This window comes from Macrobrachium nipponense, chromosome 1 (genome assembly GCF_015104395.2).
Source record: "Macrobrachium nipponense isolate FS-2020 chromosome 1, ASM1510439v2, whole genome shotgun sequence".
NCBI lineage: Eukaryota > Metazoa > Arthropoda > Malacostraca > Decapoda > Palaemonidae > Macrobrachium > Macrobrachium nipponense.
This window is the reverse complement of record NC_087200.1, coordinates 76,871,142-76,886,912: the sequence shown is the minus strand read 5'-3', so window position 1 is coordinate 76,886,912 and position 15,771 is coordinate 76,871,142. Positions and strand designations below refer to the sequence as shown.

At 40.3% G+C, this 15,771-nt stretch overlaps 1 protein-coding gene across 8 annotated transcripts in view; it reads right to left on the bottom strand.

The window, feature by feature from the left end:
• The window catches only part of LOC135219389 (methyltransferase-like protein 22), a 603,918-nt gene that overhangs the window by 91,512 nt on the left and 496,635 nt on the right, over positions 1 to 15,771 (bottom strand). For 7 of the 8 annotated variants that reach the window (XM_064256120.1, XM_064256126.1, XM_064256127.1 and 4 more), the window contains exons 3-5: positions 13,861 to 14,073; positions 10,715 to 10,837; positions 6,100 to 6,252 (exon numbers count right to left, since the gene is read on the bottom strand). In XM_064256120.1, the coding sequence (XP_064112190.1) occupies positions 6,100 to 6,252; positions 10,715 to 10,837; positions 13,861 to 14,073 (489 nt within the window). The remainder of the gene's footprint in view (positions 1 to 6,099; positions 6,253 to 10,714; positions 10,838 to 13,860; positions 14,074 to 15,771) is intronic. The other variant, XM_064256125.1, reaches the window with a different exon arrangement.

The following is a 15,771-nucleotide window of genomic DNA, read 5'->3' as shown; positions in this document are numbered from 1 at the left end:
ACACACTCTTGCTCGGGAATTAGTGACGACTTCTTGAAATTGACGAGAAGTCCCAAAGCCTTCGTCAATTCTAAAGTTACTTGTAAGTCCTTCAAACAACGATCTCTGAATTGGCCCTTATTAGCCAATCGTCGAGGTACATGGATATCCTCACCCCTTTTCAAATGAAGCCATTGAGCCACATTCCTCAAAATCCCCGTGAACACTTGAGGGGCCGTCGAGAGGCCAAAACACAGAGCCCTGAACTGAAAAATTTTCCCCCCCATCATGAATCTGAGAAACTTCCTCGAGGAAGGATGGATCGGTACGTGGAAGTAAGCGTCCTGTAAATCCAAGGAAACCATCCAGTCCCCTGGACGAAGTGCTGCCAGCACTGATGAAGGCGTTTCCATCGTGAACTTCTTCTTTTTCTACGAAGAAGTTTCAGGGCGCTTACATCCAACACCGGTCTCCATCCCCCTGAGGACTTCGGAACTAGGAAAAGGCGGTTGTAGAAGCCCGATGAATGATGGTCTGTCACTAGTTCGATAGCCCCCTTCTCCAGCATCTGATCTACTGCTAGATGGAGAGCTTGATTCATGATGGGGTCTCTGTACCTGGCCGTCAGTTCCCTTGGGATGGTCGTCAAGGGAGGTCTTTCGACGAAAGGGATGAGGTAACCTCTCCTCAAAAATAGAAAGGGTCCAAGGGTCCGCCCCTTTTTGGCCCAGACTCCTGCAAACTCTAAGAGTCTGGCGCCCACCGTTGTTTGAAGGACTTGCAAGTTATTTGGGGGCTTTAACAGACTTGGCGAAAGTCTTACCCCTTTTTGAAGGTCTACGACCTCTAACGTAGAGGTTCTTTGATGAAGACGCCCCTCGAAAGGGTTCTCGAACACTTGCTTTTTTCCTTCTTAGCCTTGGTAGGGAAGGAAGGGCGATGGTTTTCTTGCCGACTGTGCCAAAAAGGTCCTGGGTGGCTTTGGCCGACAGTGATCTGAAATGTCCTGCACTCGATGTTTAGGGAACAACTGAGCAGACAGAGGAGCAAACAGCAAAGAAGACCTCTGGGCATGGGAGACAGACTTCGTTAAGAAGGAACAATAAACCGACCTCTCTTCACGATCCCGGCCCCATACAGGGAGGCGATTTCACTCGCTCCGTCTCTTACCGACTTGTCCATACAAGACAAAACACACATAAGATCTTCTGGCGAAAATTGACTCTGGCACTTCCAATTTTCTTGGCTAGGACCCCCAACGACCAATCAAGGAAGTTAAATACTTCTAGCACTCTAAACATGCCTTTGAGCATGTGATCCAATTCATTCATTGCCCAAGTCGTCTTAGCAGAGTTAAGGGCAGTTCTCCTTGTCGAATCTACCAGCGCCGAAAAATCCGAATCAGCCGAAGACGGTAGACCCAATCCTAAGGACTCTCCTGTTTCATACCAGAAACCAGCGCGTCCTGATAACTTCGAAGGAGGAAAAGCGAACATCGTTTTCCCCGCTTCTTCTTTGGAAGCCATCCAGGAACCAAAACTCCTCAGTGCCTTCTTCATAGAAAGAGTTGGCTTCATCCTCACACAAGAAGAACTCTTCGCTGTCTTCGCCGTTGAAAAAAGTGAGTGAGGAGAAGGAGGAGCCGTAGGAGAAAGGGAATCCCCAAAACTTGCAAAAGTAGCTCTGTAAGCTTCTTGTAAGAAGACACAGCAGCAGAAGTGTTCGGTTCCTCATCTGAACCTTCTAGGACGTCTTGTCGAGGCAGAGCGCGGAAGATCCTTAGGTGACGAAGGATCCTAGTAGGAGTTGAGCGAGAGGTTGGAGAACGCCCTCTCTTAGAAGAGTTCACATCCACTGGAGAATGAAGAGAAGATCTGGGATGCCTACGATGAGACTCCCTCTTCGAGGTAGACGGAATCTCAGCCAAAGGAGAGGTAGGGCTCCTACTCCGAGAATCCTCGGAAATATCCACAGGGCGCTTACGAGGAGGCGAGCGCCTACTATACTCTTTGCGCCTATCCCGAGCGAGCGGCTGCCAGGAGAAGAGCGCCTATCGAGAGCAGAGCGCTTGCGCGGCTCTCCCATACCTGTCCAGTTGCGTACGATCAACGGAAGTTCGACTGGAAGGCGAAATGCGCCTACTAGGAGAAGGCTGCTTGCGAGACTCTTGACGTCTAACAAGAGGGTAACATTCAGGAGAAGGGCGCTTCAAAGCTAACGAGCGCCTACTTGGAGAAGGGCGCTTCCGAGATTCCTGTTGTCTACCAAGAGACAAACGGTCAGGAGAAGTGCGCCTAGAAGCGGGAGAGCGCCTACACGGAGAAGGGCGCTTGAAAGACTCTTGTTGTTTGCCCCGAGAGAATAATCAGGAGTATGACGCCTTAAAAGAGACGAGCGCCTACTAGGAGATCGATGTGCAGTAGGCTCTTGGCGCCTACCTTGCGGGGAGCGGCTAACAGCAGGCCGTCTATCATGCACACGACTCCTACCAGACTCTTGATGCCTGTCAGGAGAGAAGTCACGATCCGACACTCGAGGAGAGTGACATCTGACGAAGAAACGCCTACTTGCATAAGGACGCCTTCTAGAATCTTGAGGCTGCTGAGGAGAAGTCTCACGCGAGGGAGTTGAAGAAATAGCGTGATGAGCAGGTGCAGTGCGCTTACCGGAAGCGGAAATCCAATCTGGAGAAAAAACTTCTTTCTCCATAGAGCGTCTACCGATGTTTGGCGCCTTGAAGTCGAAAGAGAGCCAGGCGAGCGAGGGCGCTCACGCGAGCCCCTACCTTCATACGAAACCTCCCCATATGAAGGAGAACGCCTAAAACGAGGAGAACGATCCTCTGAAGAGCGGCGCCTAGATCTCTTGATCGGAAGAGAAACGTCCTTCTTCTACGTGATCTAACTGCTAGAGAGTCTGCTAGCGCTGTGATCTGAGCTTGAAGTCCCGCGAGTACTCTCGTAGGCGAATCTTGTTGTTCTTCCTCGGAAGCAGGCGCCGAGCGCGGAGCGCGAGAAGAAGAACGCTCACAGGATTTCTTGGGTTTCTTCGCCTCCACCGACGATTCTTCCGGGAAAACCTCCGGACTAGAAGCCAAAGGACTGCAGGGAGCCTTCCAAGCCCTCTTCAACGGGCGCGACGCATCCGGGGAGTTCCAACCTCTCTTCGGAGAGGGAGACGACGAAGAGGAGAAGCATTGGCGTAGTAGCTCCTTCTTGTAGCGATCCGAGGCAGCCTGGGAGCGTACTTCAGGATCTGCCGAAGGGGACGCCTGACCGGTGGGGGTTCTCCCTAGCCCTCTTGCGGCTTTCGACTTTCCTACTCCACTGGAACTGGAGTCTGGAAGAGGTCTAGGCCTAGAGGCACTAAGGAGCCGGTCAGACGCACCCTCCACAACACTGGGACACTGCACTGATCACTAACACTCTCCTTACTTCCAACTGACGAATCTTCTGATCCATAGAAGAATCGTGGCTCAGAGCTGCCGCCTCCGAAGGCGAATCTTCGGCTTCGGTGCGGGGAGCAGGGGCTGCAACTTGGGAAGAAGGTTCTAATTCTACGTTAGCATTAGGATTCCACATCCAACTCACTCATTCTAGATCTACTAGAACTTCTAGAGGAAGCCTTACGCACTCTATCACGTTCCAACTTCCTAATATAAGAAGAGAGAGCCTTATATTCTTCTTCATTCAATCCCTTACATTCACTACAAGGGTTAGCAAAAGAACATTCATTCCCCTGCATTCATGCAAAACCGTGTGGGGGTCTACCGAAGCTTTCGGCAACCTCACCTTACATCCTTCATTCACGCAAACCCTAAACAAAACCGAAGTTTTAACTACCGAATCTAGGTCAGACATCGTTAAAGAAAATCAAACTCAAAATCAAACCGGTCCACAATCAGCGTATGCCAAGCCAAACAAAGCGAATACGTCACCAAAAGAAGTCCAAATTAACTCCAGGCAAGCGAGAATCGAAAAAACTATCGAGAGGAACCGACAACAGTTGTTATCGTTCCCGCGACAGAGAAAAATCTGACAAGCTTACGGGAGTGGTTCGTACATCCGCCACCCAGCGGCGGGTAAGGTAGACCACCTGACCTACCTGTCGCGTGTGCCGCGAGATTTGAAATTCTGTCGGGAACGTCGGAGACTATAGCTAAGTATATATCTGTCAGGGAAGTTCATGTACAAAAATAAAATGTTATTCACAATAAATTTAACATAATGATAAAACATGAAAACAAATGCAATACAGCAAAATAAAAAATAAAAAAAAAGCTAGCTCGAATCAGTGTTCAGTGCGCTGAGAGAGAGAGAGAGAGAGAGAGAGAGAGAGAGAGAGAGAGAGAGAGAGAGAGAGAGAGAGAGACTTATCAGCTGATCTGGGATGATTATTCGCCCATTTCTTTCACTTCCACTCGATTTTCCCAAATCACTTTTATTTTTGTTGCGGTAAAATACCAACCTGGTGACAAATGCTTTTACATTTTACTACTGTAAAAGTAACTCAGCCCTGTGATAAACAAAATGGCACCGCTTTCACCTTCTGCATGCCTTTGATTGTTTGTTGAAATGGCTTCTTTATGAAAAGTTATTTTATCTCTTTCCTTTTCTTGCATTCTTGACTTATAGCTTATTTGTTTGAAAAATCCTCATGTTTGTTTTAAAAGTTTGCCATTTGCCAACAGTTAGTTGATGCACTGTGGCATAATTAAACTCTGTCGTGCACTTAAGATCCAAGTGTAAAAACGCTGACTACTCTCTCTCTCTCTCTCTCTCTCTCTCTCTCTCTCTCTCTCTCTCTCTCTCTCTCTCAGACACACACACACTATCGATTGTCTTTGTATCTAATATGTGAATAAAAGTTTTATCAACTTTTGCATATTGCAACCAATTCAGTTTGCTCAAAGGGTTCCCGTCTCTCCTCCCTCCATCCAACAGCCAGCCGGTGCCATTTTTACCAAAGTTCGTAAATCGCACATAGAAAAAATAAAATTTAGAAAATTCAACTTCAGGTAACATACTGTTTCATTACTTTACACTCCTAATTTACCTTTTAAACACATTAATAGGAGAAAAAATGTGAAAAAGGGAACTTTTTGGGTTGGCTGGAACGAACTATCATGATTCCCTTGATTTCTTATGGGGATATTTGTTTCATATTTCGAACCTCGAGGAGAGACAAGACACTTCCTTAGAGATGCCTTTCCAGCAGCACTGTTGATACCCGGGATACTACGACAGGATCAACTGAGGGGGTGACTACCCATGGGCAGACCCCACTGACCTCCACTGGGCTATCAGCATGACTCCTCCTAGGTTTAGGGGAGTATGACAGGGACCCTTGCCTAAGAGAATCAGTGGGACGAGCAGCCACCTCCTCCATTGCACTAGCACTTGAAATAACACTTTCAAATATTTTACCTACCTTGTCCATTCAAGGCTGGCAACAGGATTGGATTCGGGTGCAAGGGAGCCAGGGTTAGGATTGGGTTATAAAAGTTGAGACAAAGGAGAATGAGAAATAGACGCATCAACGTCATCCTCGCTAGCTAAGGACTGCATACTGCTAGCCCTAATAGCCGCTTTTCTCTTTTTATCTCTGCGAGCTTATTCAAACGAAACTTGAAAGTCTTCCACACTTATTCCCTAATGCTCACATTTGTTACAAGTTAATTGCAGCCTATGCTGCAATACCTTATGCTCTGTGTACTAGTACTGGACATTGCTGGCTACTAATGTAAACAAAGTCTATGCCTAAGTTGAGACAAAAGCAAGACAAAATCGAAATACTGGATTACTGATAATAGTTAATCAAGACCAAAATGGCTACCCAAGGTAAGAGTACTTCACACTTCACCAACTGTCAGAGACATCATTTCAGAAAATTCTACCAGATTCCAAATTCTGCTGCTGTTAGCCACTGTTACGGTCATGAATTGGCAGAGACAACTGATCTTTTTTGCTGGATTTGTTCCTTGCTTCCCCGGTGGTAGTCACCTAACCAAAACAATAGAGCGCTACAGTGAATTTCAAAATTCTAGCTGCCGACGGATAGTGGAAACTATAGCTATGTAATTACTTGGTAAGTTTCATATATAAAACTTAGGATACTTACCAATTAGCAAGACTTCCTCCTTTCTGCTACTAACTTGATTTTTTCTCACAACTTGCAGATCTCCATCACAGTCAACACTGACATTCTTTGTATCTGGTAGTTTTGTATTATTCTTTACAAATGGATTGGTAAAAACAAATCTTGAGAGCACAGCTGCAAAAGAAATACAAATTTAGCAAAACTGGAAAGGCAACACACCAATGTGAACATCTAAAAATACTGTCAGATAAGACAAAAATAAAACGTAAGTTATCTATGTAAAATATACATACCACCTTAATGTTAAAATACATAAAAAAAAATGCCCAGGTTATCTGCGCAAAATATCCATTTAGTATGGTAGAGAAAAAATAAACTAAAAGCTGCCAGTTAACAAAAACTAAAAGCTGCCAGTTAACAATACCATATTTCCATTTTTATGATATATTAGTCATCTATGTAAAACATACATACCACCTTAATGTTAAAATACATAAAGAATAAGCTCCAGGTTATCTGTGCAAAACATCCATTTAGTATGGTAGAGAAAAAATAAACTAAAAGCTGCCAGTTAACAATACCATATTTTCATTTGATGATATATTAGTTATCTATGTAAAACATACATAACACCTTATTGTTAAAATACATAAAAAATAAGCCCCAGGTTATCTGAGCAAAACATCCATTTAGTATGATAGAGAAAAAATAAACTAAAAGCTGCCAGTTAACAATACCATACAGTGGTACCTCGACATACGAAAGTCCCAGCTTACGAAAAATTCAAGTTACGAAAGCAAATGCGAAGATTTTTTTGGCTCTACATATGAAAATAGTTCAGGTTACGAAAGGTTGTTCCTGTAAAGTCCTGAGATTCGCCTGGACCACCGATAACAATTTTAAAACTCGCGTGCCGCCAATTGAGTAGACTCGCCACCATCCTCCCGCTCTCCCATTGGTTCCTGATGCTAGTCACCGCCATAAGATCCTGCTCTCCTGTTGGTCAGCATCTCTCCCATCGTGCTCTACGTAAAGGCGTTCTTCTTCGACCACTCGGTAGCAGCATCGTTATCATACACACATAGAATTCTTGATGAGATCATTACACTCGGCAAGTCCATGGGGCTGGTCGTCAACGAGGACGACATCAATGACCATCTTGAGGAGCACCAAGAGGAGCTTACGATGGATGACCTGAAGGAGTTGGAGGCCATGCAACATAACGTCGTTCAAGAAGAGTTCTCTAGCAGCGGCGAGGAGGAGGAGGACGACCCTATGACAACGGCAGAAATTAAGGATGCTCTAGCTGCTTTTCATAAGGTTCAATCATTTGTAGAAAAGAGACACCCCGAAAAAGCTTACACAGGTCGTATGCTTGCACAGTTCAATGACGTTTGCCTGAGTCGTTTCAGGAACATTGTCAAAAGCAGGCAGAAGCAATCTTCCTTCGATAGTTATTTTTTAAAGAGGCCTTAATAGGAGTAAGCAAACAGGAAGATCCAAGTGATACTATGAAAAAACAGAAAGTTGAAAGTGGTGAAGAAATTGAAATTTTGTAAAAAAAAAAAAAAAAAAAAGTAATAAAATGTAAAAATAAAAAAAAGACAACAAAATAAGAAATTTAATTTGAGGTTTTTTGTATAGATAAGTGTTAAGGTTTTGTGCCATTTGTTAATGTGTTTCGTAAAGTTTAGTCTTAATGTTTCCTGACATTTTTTAATGTTTCGTAAAGTTAAGTGTACGTACAAGTTTTCAGCCGTTTGTCCTCCTCCTCTATCGCCACTTTCGGAGATAGCCTCACTCGAAGAAAGGTAAGGTTCCACATTTTACTACATACGTATATATGTACGTACAGTACTTCTTGTATACCATGTACACTAATACACTTTATTTACGGGTACTATGTAGTACATATTAGTAGTATGTATTAAGTTAGGTATTGACTGGTCCAAATTGTTGTACTTCATTGTTTATTGGTCAATTTAGCTTTATTATAAAATTTACTGGGGTGTTTTTGGAGGGCCTTGGAATAAATTAGGCAATTTACATGTAAAATGCGGTTCAAGATACGAAACGCTCAGGTTACGAAGGCCGCTTTGGAACGGATTAATTTTGTATCCTGAGGTACCACTGTATTTCCATTTGATGATATATTAGTATATTTTAATCCCACAAAAAAACACTGGTATTTATGTGGTTAAAACTATTCTTGGTAGTTAATATTTTAAAAAATATAATGAAAAAAAGGGACCATCAAAGTTATCAAAAAATCATAGCTAAATAACATACGTATATATGTTTCCTTTTTAAATCTTTTGTTAAATGTAGTGACACTTACACATAATGCTTAAACACCACCAGTTCCTATCCTAGTAAAGCCAGGAACTCAAGCATTGATAAAAATAAATAAGAGCTAACTTACTCCAATGAAAATTTTCTGTACAGAAAAAGATATACTTCTTGGCATGGAGGGAACATTCTGATGATCCTTGCTGATGGATTTTGTCAAAAATTCTTTGTCATAACATGAAGCGGGATATGAATACAGTATCACTGGCTTTGGTCTAAAGGGAAATTAAGCATCTAAAAGGCAAAGAGAAGGGGGCTGACTTCTACATATTTCTATAATAGGACATGACAGAAAACTTCTGACCCCAGTCTGATACTACAAAAAACTTGTAACGTGGATTGGTCACATGCTGCTTTTGACTGGGGGTTGCCATCCCTGCCATAGACTGTTGAAGAGAATCTTGAGCACATGTAAGCAATACATGATAACCTTAGAGAACTAGTCTCTCAACTAATGAGAGCTCCTAATCCTGACTGGCCAATGCTCCTTCTCTTACAAGAGGTTGTCCACTAATCTGATAATATTTATCACATTTGGGAGGTATGATTTTTCACAAACCTTGGCTATTACCTTCAAGGAGAGGATCTCCTGACCAAAACTCACCGATAACTGATTGATTACTACAGATATACAGAAAATAGGATTCCCCAAGGATGCAAAAATGGACATTCATATCTACAGTACCAATAATTCAACATTCAGGAAGATCACTTCTACTTCCCAGAAGTGATGGCAATCAGAAGTTCAAAATCTTGACTTTAAGAGAAAACAAGGCAAAATACCTAACACTAACAGACTCTTCTCCCCAAAACAAGCTAAATGGATTTTTGGGAAAATGTACCAACAGTCACTAGGAAATGACTTTCCTGATTGTCCTAGGAAGCAACTACCATTATTGTTGATGAATACCTAGGGTTCTTCCTTATTTGAATGAGGTCCTGAATACTTGTTTGTTCTAAAAAGAGGTTTTAAGAACAAAATAATTTACAGAACTCTTGTTGATGCTGGTACTTTTGACTGCTGAAGATCTTCTAACTACAAAGGTCCAAAAGTGCAATTATTCAAAAGTAAAGGCCTGGGGTAGCACCAGGAGCTACCCTTAAGGTCTATTCGTCAAGTTTACTGTTTACCTTATGATAATGAGTCAATAACTTTTGTGATTCTGATGGATAAGACTGAAAAGAGGATGAACTTGGATATTCAGTCGTGATGAAGGTATCTCTAATGATAGTCTACAACAGGGCTTTATTACTGAAAATAAGCAGTGTTTCTCTAACCTCTTCCATGGCTCAAGATCATAACTTTAGAAGCAATGTCTTGATGGTTTGGTGGTGGCAAGGTCAGCTGTGTCATTTTTTTTGTCATCTTATGATATATGTATGTACTTCGAGGGGAAGCCATAATGTCTCCTCTAAAACAGTGACTGGTGAGGAATAAGAGCTAAAATCCAGCTTCCATGGTTGATGACTTGGGCCTTATCATGCATGTAATGAAGAGTTGTTGCAGGGCTAAATATTTAGCAAGATCTTTGAACCAACTAATGCCAACCTGGAATCTCATTATTTTATGTAGTATATCTGCTGAAAGTCTCACAATTTTATGTAGTATGTCAGTTAGGAATCTCACTAATTTATGTAGAATGTCAGGGTCTGAGACAGGTATAGAGAGCATTACAAGATTGAGATCACTCATTTCCAGGTAAGGGGAACCAACTGCAGATTCTGACTCATGGAGCTGTCTAAGAGTTAAAGCCAATAAGAATAACAACCATAACAGCATTAAAAGTTAAAGTAAAAAGAAAGCAATGTACCCCACTGAAAGAAGGGAATAACTGGGGTTTTGAAGGATTCATCATTCTTAGTGTGAATATCATGGATGAGAGCGCTAGAATATAAGGTACAGATTTAGCCCAGTGAAGAATTTGACATGCTTTAATATCATAGTGATACAGTACCCCACAAAAAGTGATAGTTGAGTCACTGAACAGCTAATGTATGCAAACCAACAACAAACATAGTAAAAAAAAAGGGGTGGGGAGGAAGGAACAAGCACCAACAATGAGACCCATTCCAGCACCTTCAGGCACAAACAGACCTTCACTAATCCCAGCTAGACTTTAGCAACCACACACTCAACTTGAAAACCACATCTACCAACAAATCAGATCAAAAGTACATAAAAACATGCCCCATACCATCAACAAGATGGTAGGCAAATATTAAATCCCAAACAGAACATAAGACATAAGTAAAAACACCCAAACATTTGTTAAAACAATTAACTAACAGTTAATTCCCATGGCCACAGTTGTGCAGAGTCCAGAATGCACTGTCCCTCTTGTAGGGAGAAATATCTCCTGAAGCACTATGGAGGGGTCTTCTGTAGCCAAGCTCTGAAATATGAGCTGTCCTGTGAAGGAACTAAGTAATTTTACAGCACACACTGAGTTACTAAATACGAAACATGAGAGTAGACCAAACAAATAACATCTCAGGTAATACATCCAGCTAAATCTTCTAACTTAATACTGGGTTTTAGGAAAACCAACATCTACTGTACACTTAACTTCATTTTAATGTTGGGGAGAAAGATTACTGTATTTGCCGGCGCATAAGACGCACACCTATTTTACAAGGACATTTTGTGAAGAAAAAAAATTTAGTATGTTTCATCATACATTTATTGAATGATATTTTAAAGAGATTTTGTAGGGAAAAATGTATTATTCTTTGCATGAAATACAATATTGTGAGAGCATACTGAAATAAAGTTTGGACTTTGTATGAAATTTACCATAAATGAACAACAGGCGGTGCTTTGATTTTGATCACATCCACTCATTGTAAATGGGTGACAGGCTAACTGCCAACATATTGTAAGCAATTTTTCATAAGTCTGCGATAACAGACGGATAATTTGGCTTGTTTTCAATATTTTATTATTATAACACAATTCACTGTAATAATTAGGCTTGCTTTTTAATGTTTTATTATAAGCAACAATTATTGTGCCTACCCAGTATGTTTGCTGTAGGAAAGGCCTACCCGAGCCTACGGTACTCGGTCTCCCATCCGTAATACAGCTACACTGGATCCAGGGCAGTTTTTTTTATACATTTAACATAAAAAAAGTGCATCTAATACGCCGGCAAATATGGGAAATATCAAAATTTACATAGTCACATGAGTGATAAGTTATTATTAACAACAAAATACGTACTGACAACATTATGACATTACGAAAAAGTAATCTTTCTTAAGCTAAGGATCATTCATACTGAGGTCATACCATGTAAACTTCCAGGGCAACTGAATACAGTTGACCTTGCTTTTCGCGGACTCTGCTATTCATGGATTTTTCTAGGGACCGTATTTAGCCATAATTTGTGGAAAGTCTGCCTATTTGTGGAATTTTCAAAATGAGAAATATTTCCAAATTACTGTAATTTCATGTCATTTTCGTGACTAAATGCACTTTTTGTGATAAAACTATTAAAAAGCTCAGGTATAAGCATTTTCAGAAGTTTTTTTTTGTGTTTTAGCTATCAAAATAGGCAGAACTAAGCATTTTTAGAGGGTTTTTAAGAAGTTGTTAAGGATTTAAGCTATGTATTTGCAGGGGAAGGTCTGGTACCCATCCCCCGCGAATACGGGACGTCTACTGTAAGATGATAATTTGTTTAGATTAATGATGTTACCCCTTTCCACAAGTTCACAGCTTTAGTCTATAGGCCATTTACAACTTTCTTGTCATTTCACTTTTTCTATTTCTTAGCAGTTTGCTGGCCATAAAAACTAAAAAAACTAAGGTTAAAAGCTAGTCATACAATGCTTATTATTTAGAGTTATATTCTCTGTGCCAAATTATAAATTTACACATCAGAAAGAAAAAAACTGAAAACGTTACTATAAAAATCAAGGTAAAGTGAAAGCATGGGAACTAAAATAAACAAATGGAAGTTCTAGCCCATGTTAAAAGAATTAAAATTCTTCAGGATCCTTATTAATTTCATGTAAAGTGAAGAAAGTTGGCTGATGTGTTGCAGACTGAGTTCTCAAGGACAAATTCCATTTTGAATCATAAAAACTATAATACCTCAAAATGAAAGGAAGAAAAGAATTAAGCCCACAAGACTTGTGATAGATTAACATGCACAATGAACCTCAAAAACTACAGGATATCAAACCATAAAAAATGTGAACAGAGGATGTAAATATTGGTGAGTTCCAAAATTTGCCAGAGATTTCCCTCAAGAGGATATCCACCATGGTTGATTAATGCAACCTATTAGCAATGTGTATCTATATATTACTGGTATAAGAAAGCCTTGAGTTTTATTCCTTTTGATATTAATGCTAGCAAGCAGAAAAATAAACTAATAAGATTTGTTTTCAGCTGCTGAAATGAAAGTGCAAGTGGAGCAACTGCACTCTTGAAGTGAAGCTGGACAGTGTGGGGAAACTCATGTAGGGCAAGGTGCCAACCATATTGTTAGAACACTAGGTCTTGGTCTTACCCAGTCTTGTAGTTGTTGGAGTCAAATGAAGATGATGAATGGTTTCATTGAACTCATACCTTACCTTACAGACCTTGCACAAGGGAGGAAAAGGTCAAGTTACATATTACTTAGCCTGGATTAGATATTTCTTATATCCTTATTAATTGCTTTTGCTTATTCTTAATCCAGCCTCCGCAGTTATTTATGTCTTGTTGCATGTTCTATATAAAACTGAGGGTATCCAATCATATTTCTGGGCAAAATATTGCTGACTTAGGCTGATGGATGGATGGGTTACAATCACTAAGTGACTGACCCAATCTTTTACATATTGAATACATTTGAATTTATGTGTTGTATATATATACTTTATGACTGAACACAAGAATCATAAATCCAATGCTAACTGTACTGTATTTGTTACAAAACCAGCATAAATCAGGGTGGGTTGGATCGATACAGTGAAAATCTTGCTCAAAGGGGCTGGTTCATCCAGAAAGCTGGATTACTACATGTTTACAAAGACTGGAATTGGAAAGACTTTACTTTAGCTATAGAGGAACAAAAATGATACATGCTCTTACACTGTTCCGCATATGTACAATTATCAACATGTGGTAATGTAGTTACATGAAAGATGAATTAACCCCTTTTACATACTTGTCTTTACACCAAGACATAGAACATCTAAAGCTGTGTGAAAGGAAAAAAGATCTGAAGCATAATTTTTGCTATAAACAATAATCTATAGCAGCTGTAATCATGAGCATGCCAAATGGTAGCTAATAACACTCGGTAACAGTTTATACTGTGTCCTAATCAAAATATATAATATCAAGCAAAAGGATGCAACATAAATAAAGAAGGCAAATTACTTTCAAGGCAGGATGTGACAAGCAAGACACCAACTATTAACATCAAAAGGTAGTCCTACTTTCCCTCTCTGAGCTCCAAAGAACCACTTGGCCATTGGCTCCTAGGTGACACTCAAATAGCTCCTCATCATCCATTTCCTCCTTCTCCTCCACAATCCTTTTAGATTCTGTCAAGCATTCACAACTGTTTTTAGTTTTGCCTTTTGCCTTGTGCCTTTTGCTAATGTTCTGTTTTTCAGCTGTGATGCCATCCTGTTTTGTGATCAGGGAATCTGAAAATTTGAGATCAGCCATGTTAACTTAATTGAAAACTGCAAAATGTCAAACATAAAAAAAAAACTAACTAACTGGGCTATTCACCAGATTATGAGCTGAAAAGACAAGCTAGCACACAAAACTCAATGGTAGCTTAAAGTAAAAAGTGGAAATAAAAGTCTTGTAACTATTTACCACATTCCATTGCAAAGTCTTAGAATGGTATCATATGATTTCAACCCACAAACACTTTTCAAAGGTCAAATAAGGATTATTAAAATATACATATGATTAAAATGATCTAAAATATTGAAAACATTAGGAGTTCACCACAAAACTTTAGAGAGTCTCACCCTAAATCATCTACATTGTCGATAAGGCCAAAAAGGAAGTAGTAGTGAGAAAAAACACAAAGGTCGTGGTTTTCTGTGATCAGCTTGTGTATCCTTTGTTGGGCTTACACTTTCTAATGTAAGTAAATTTTATTTTATGTCAACTATAATTTTTAAGATGCTCCTACAAATGTATTCATATGATGTTACTTTATTTTTTTAATTCTGTTTAAAAATCTTTCTCGAGTCTATATTATCTGAAACTTTGAGAACACATTTTCTGCTAACAGACACTTCTAACACCCAAAAATGACAAGTTTTAAAAAATAATTTGTATTTTTCATAATTAACAAACCTCAGGTCTTAACAATAGGATCATTTTCAAGTGCCTAGCTGGAACCAATTAAACAATCAGAGATTGTAAAGCAAGGAATCTGTGAAATCTAGCAACGTGTGCACATATTGGGTGAAAGCTGGTCAAAGACCACGCAACCCACACCATCACGTTACCCTTTCCCAACCCAGGATGTCATAAGATGACAGAGGGGCGCTAGAGGTGGGCAATAAAACGTTAAGACCTCAGGTTTGTTAGCTATGAAAAATATAAATTGTTTAAACTATTTGTCATTTGTTCATACGCAAAACAAACCTTCAGTCTTAACAATAGGATAGACTTATACTTGGTGGGAAGTACTATAGACATCCTAAACCAGCTGAGGGATAACCCACCAGCCCACCTCCAAGAATAAATATCTACAAGAGGTGGACCAATGCCCATGAGAAGATAGATAAACTGATATCCAACAACTCAGCCAACTGGGTTTTGTACAATGATATATGAGCAGATTCATTGCATTAGGGAATTAGGGAACTAAAGAAAAATTCTGACTGTTCGATAACAAACTAAATAAACCAGAGAGATTTGTCATCACTCCTCACTCTTCCTTGCTAGAGAGCAGAGTATTTGCTATTGTATCAGTCCAGTCCAGCGAATGACGTGTCTATTCCTCAACCCTCCTGTAGGAAGAAGAAAGGAATAAGACAAAGAAAGAGACCAGCCAACTCACTCATTCTTTCTTCCACACAATTATCTTAGGTAAGATACAAATTTGCCCGGTAAGAGGCAACGATGAGTTACACAATCTGTTGGGCTGCCACCACAGGACCTAAGGAAAAGGTATCTATAGACCTGTGTGCAACATCCTTAAGATGAAAAGAGGTGAATGTTGACTGACGTAACCATGTACCAGCGTTCAGAATTCTACGAACAGGCAAATTTTTCTTGAATGCCAGAGAAGAGCTAATACCTCTGGCATCATGTGCTCTAGCCTGCAGATACTCAGTGACGGAATTGTCAGGAGACAAATACGACTGCCTGATAGC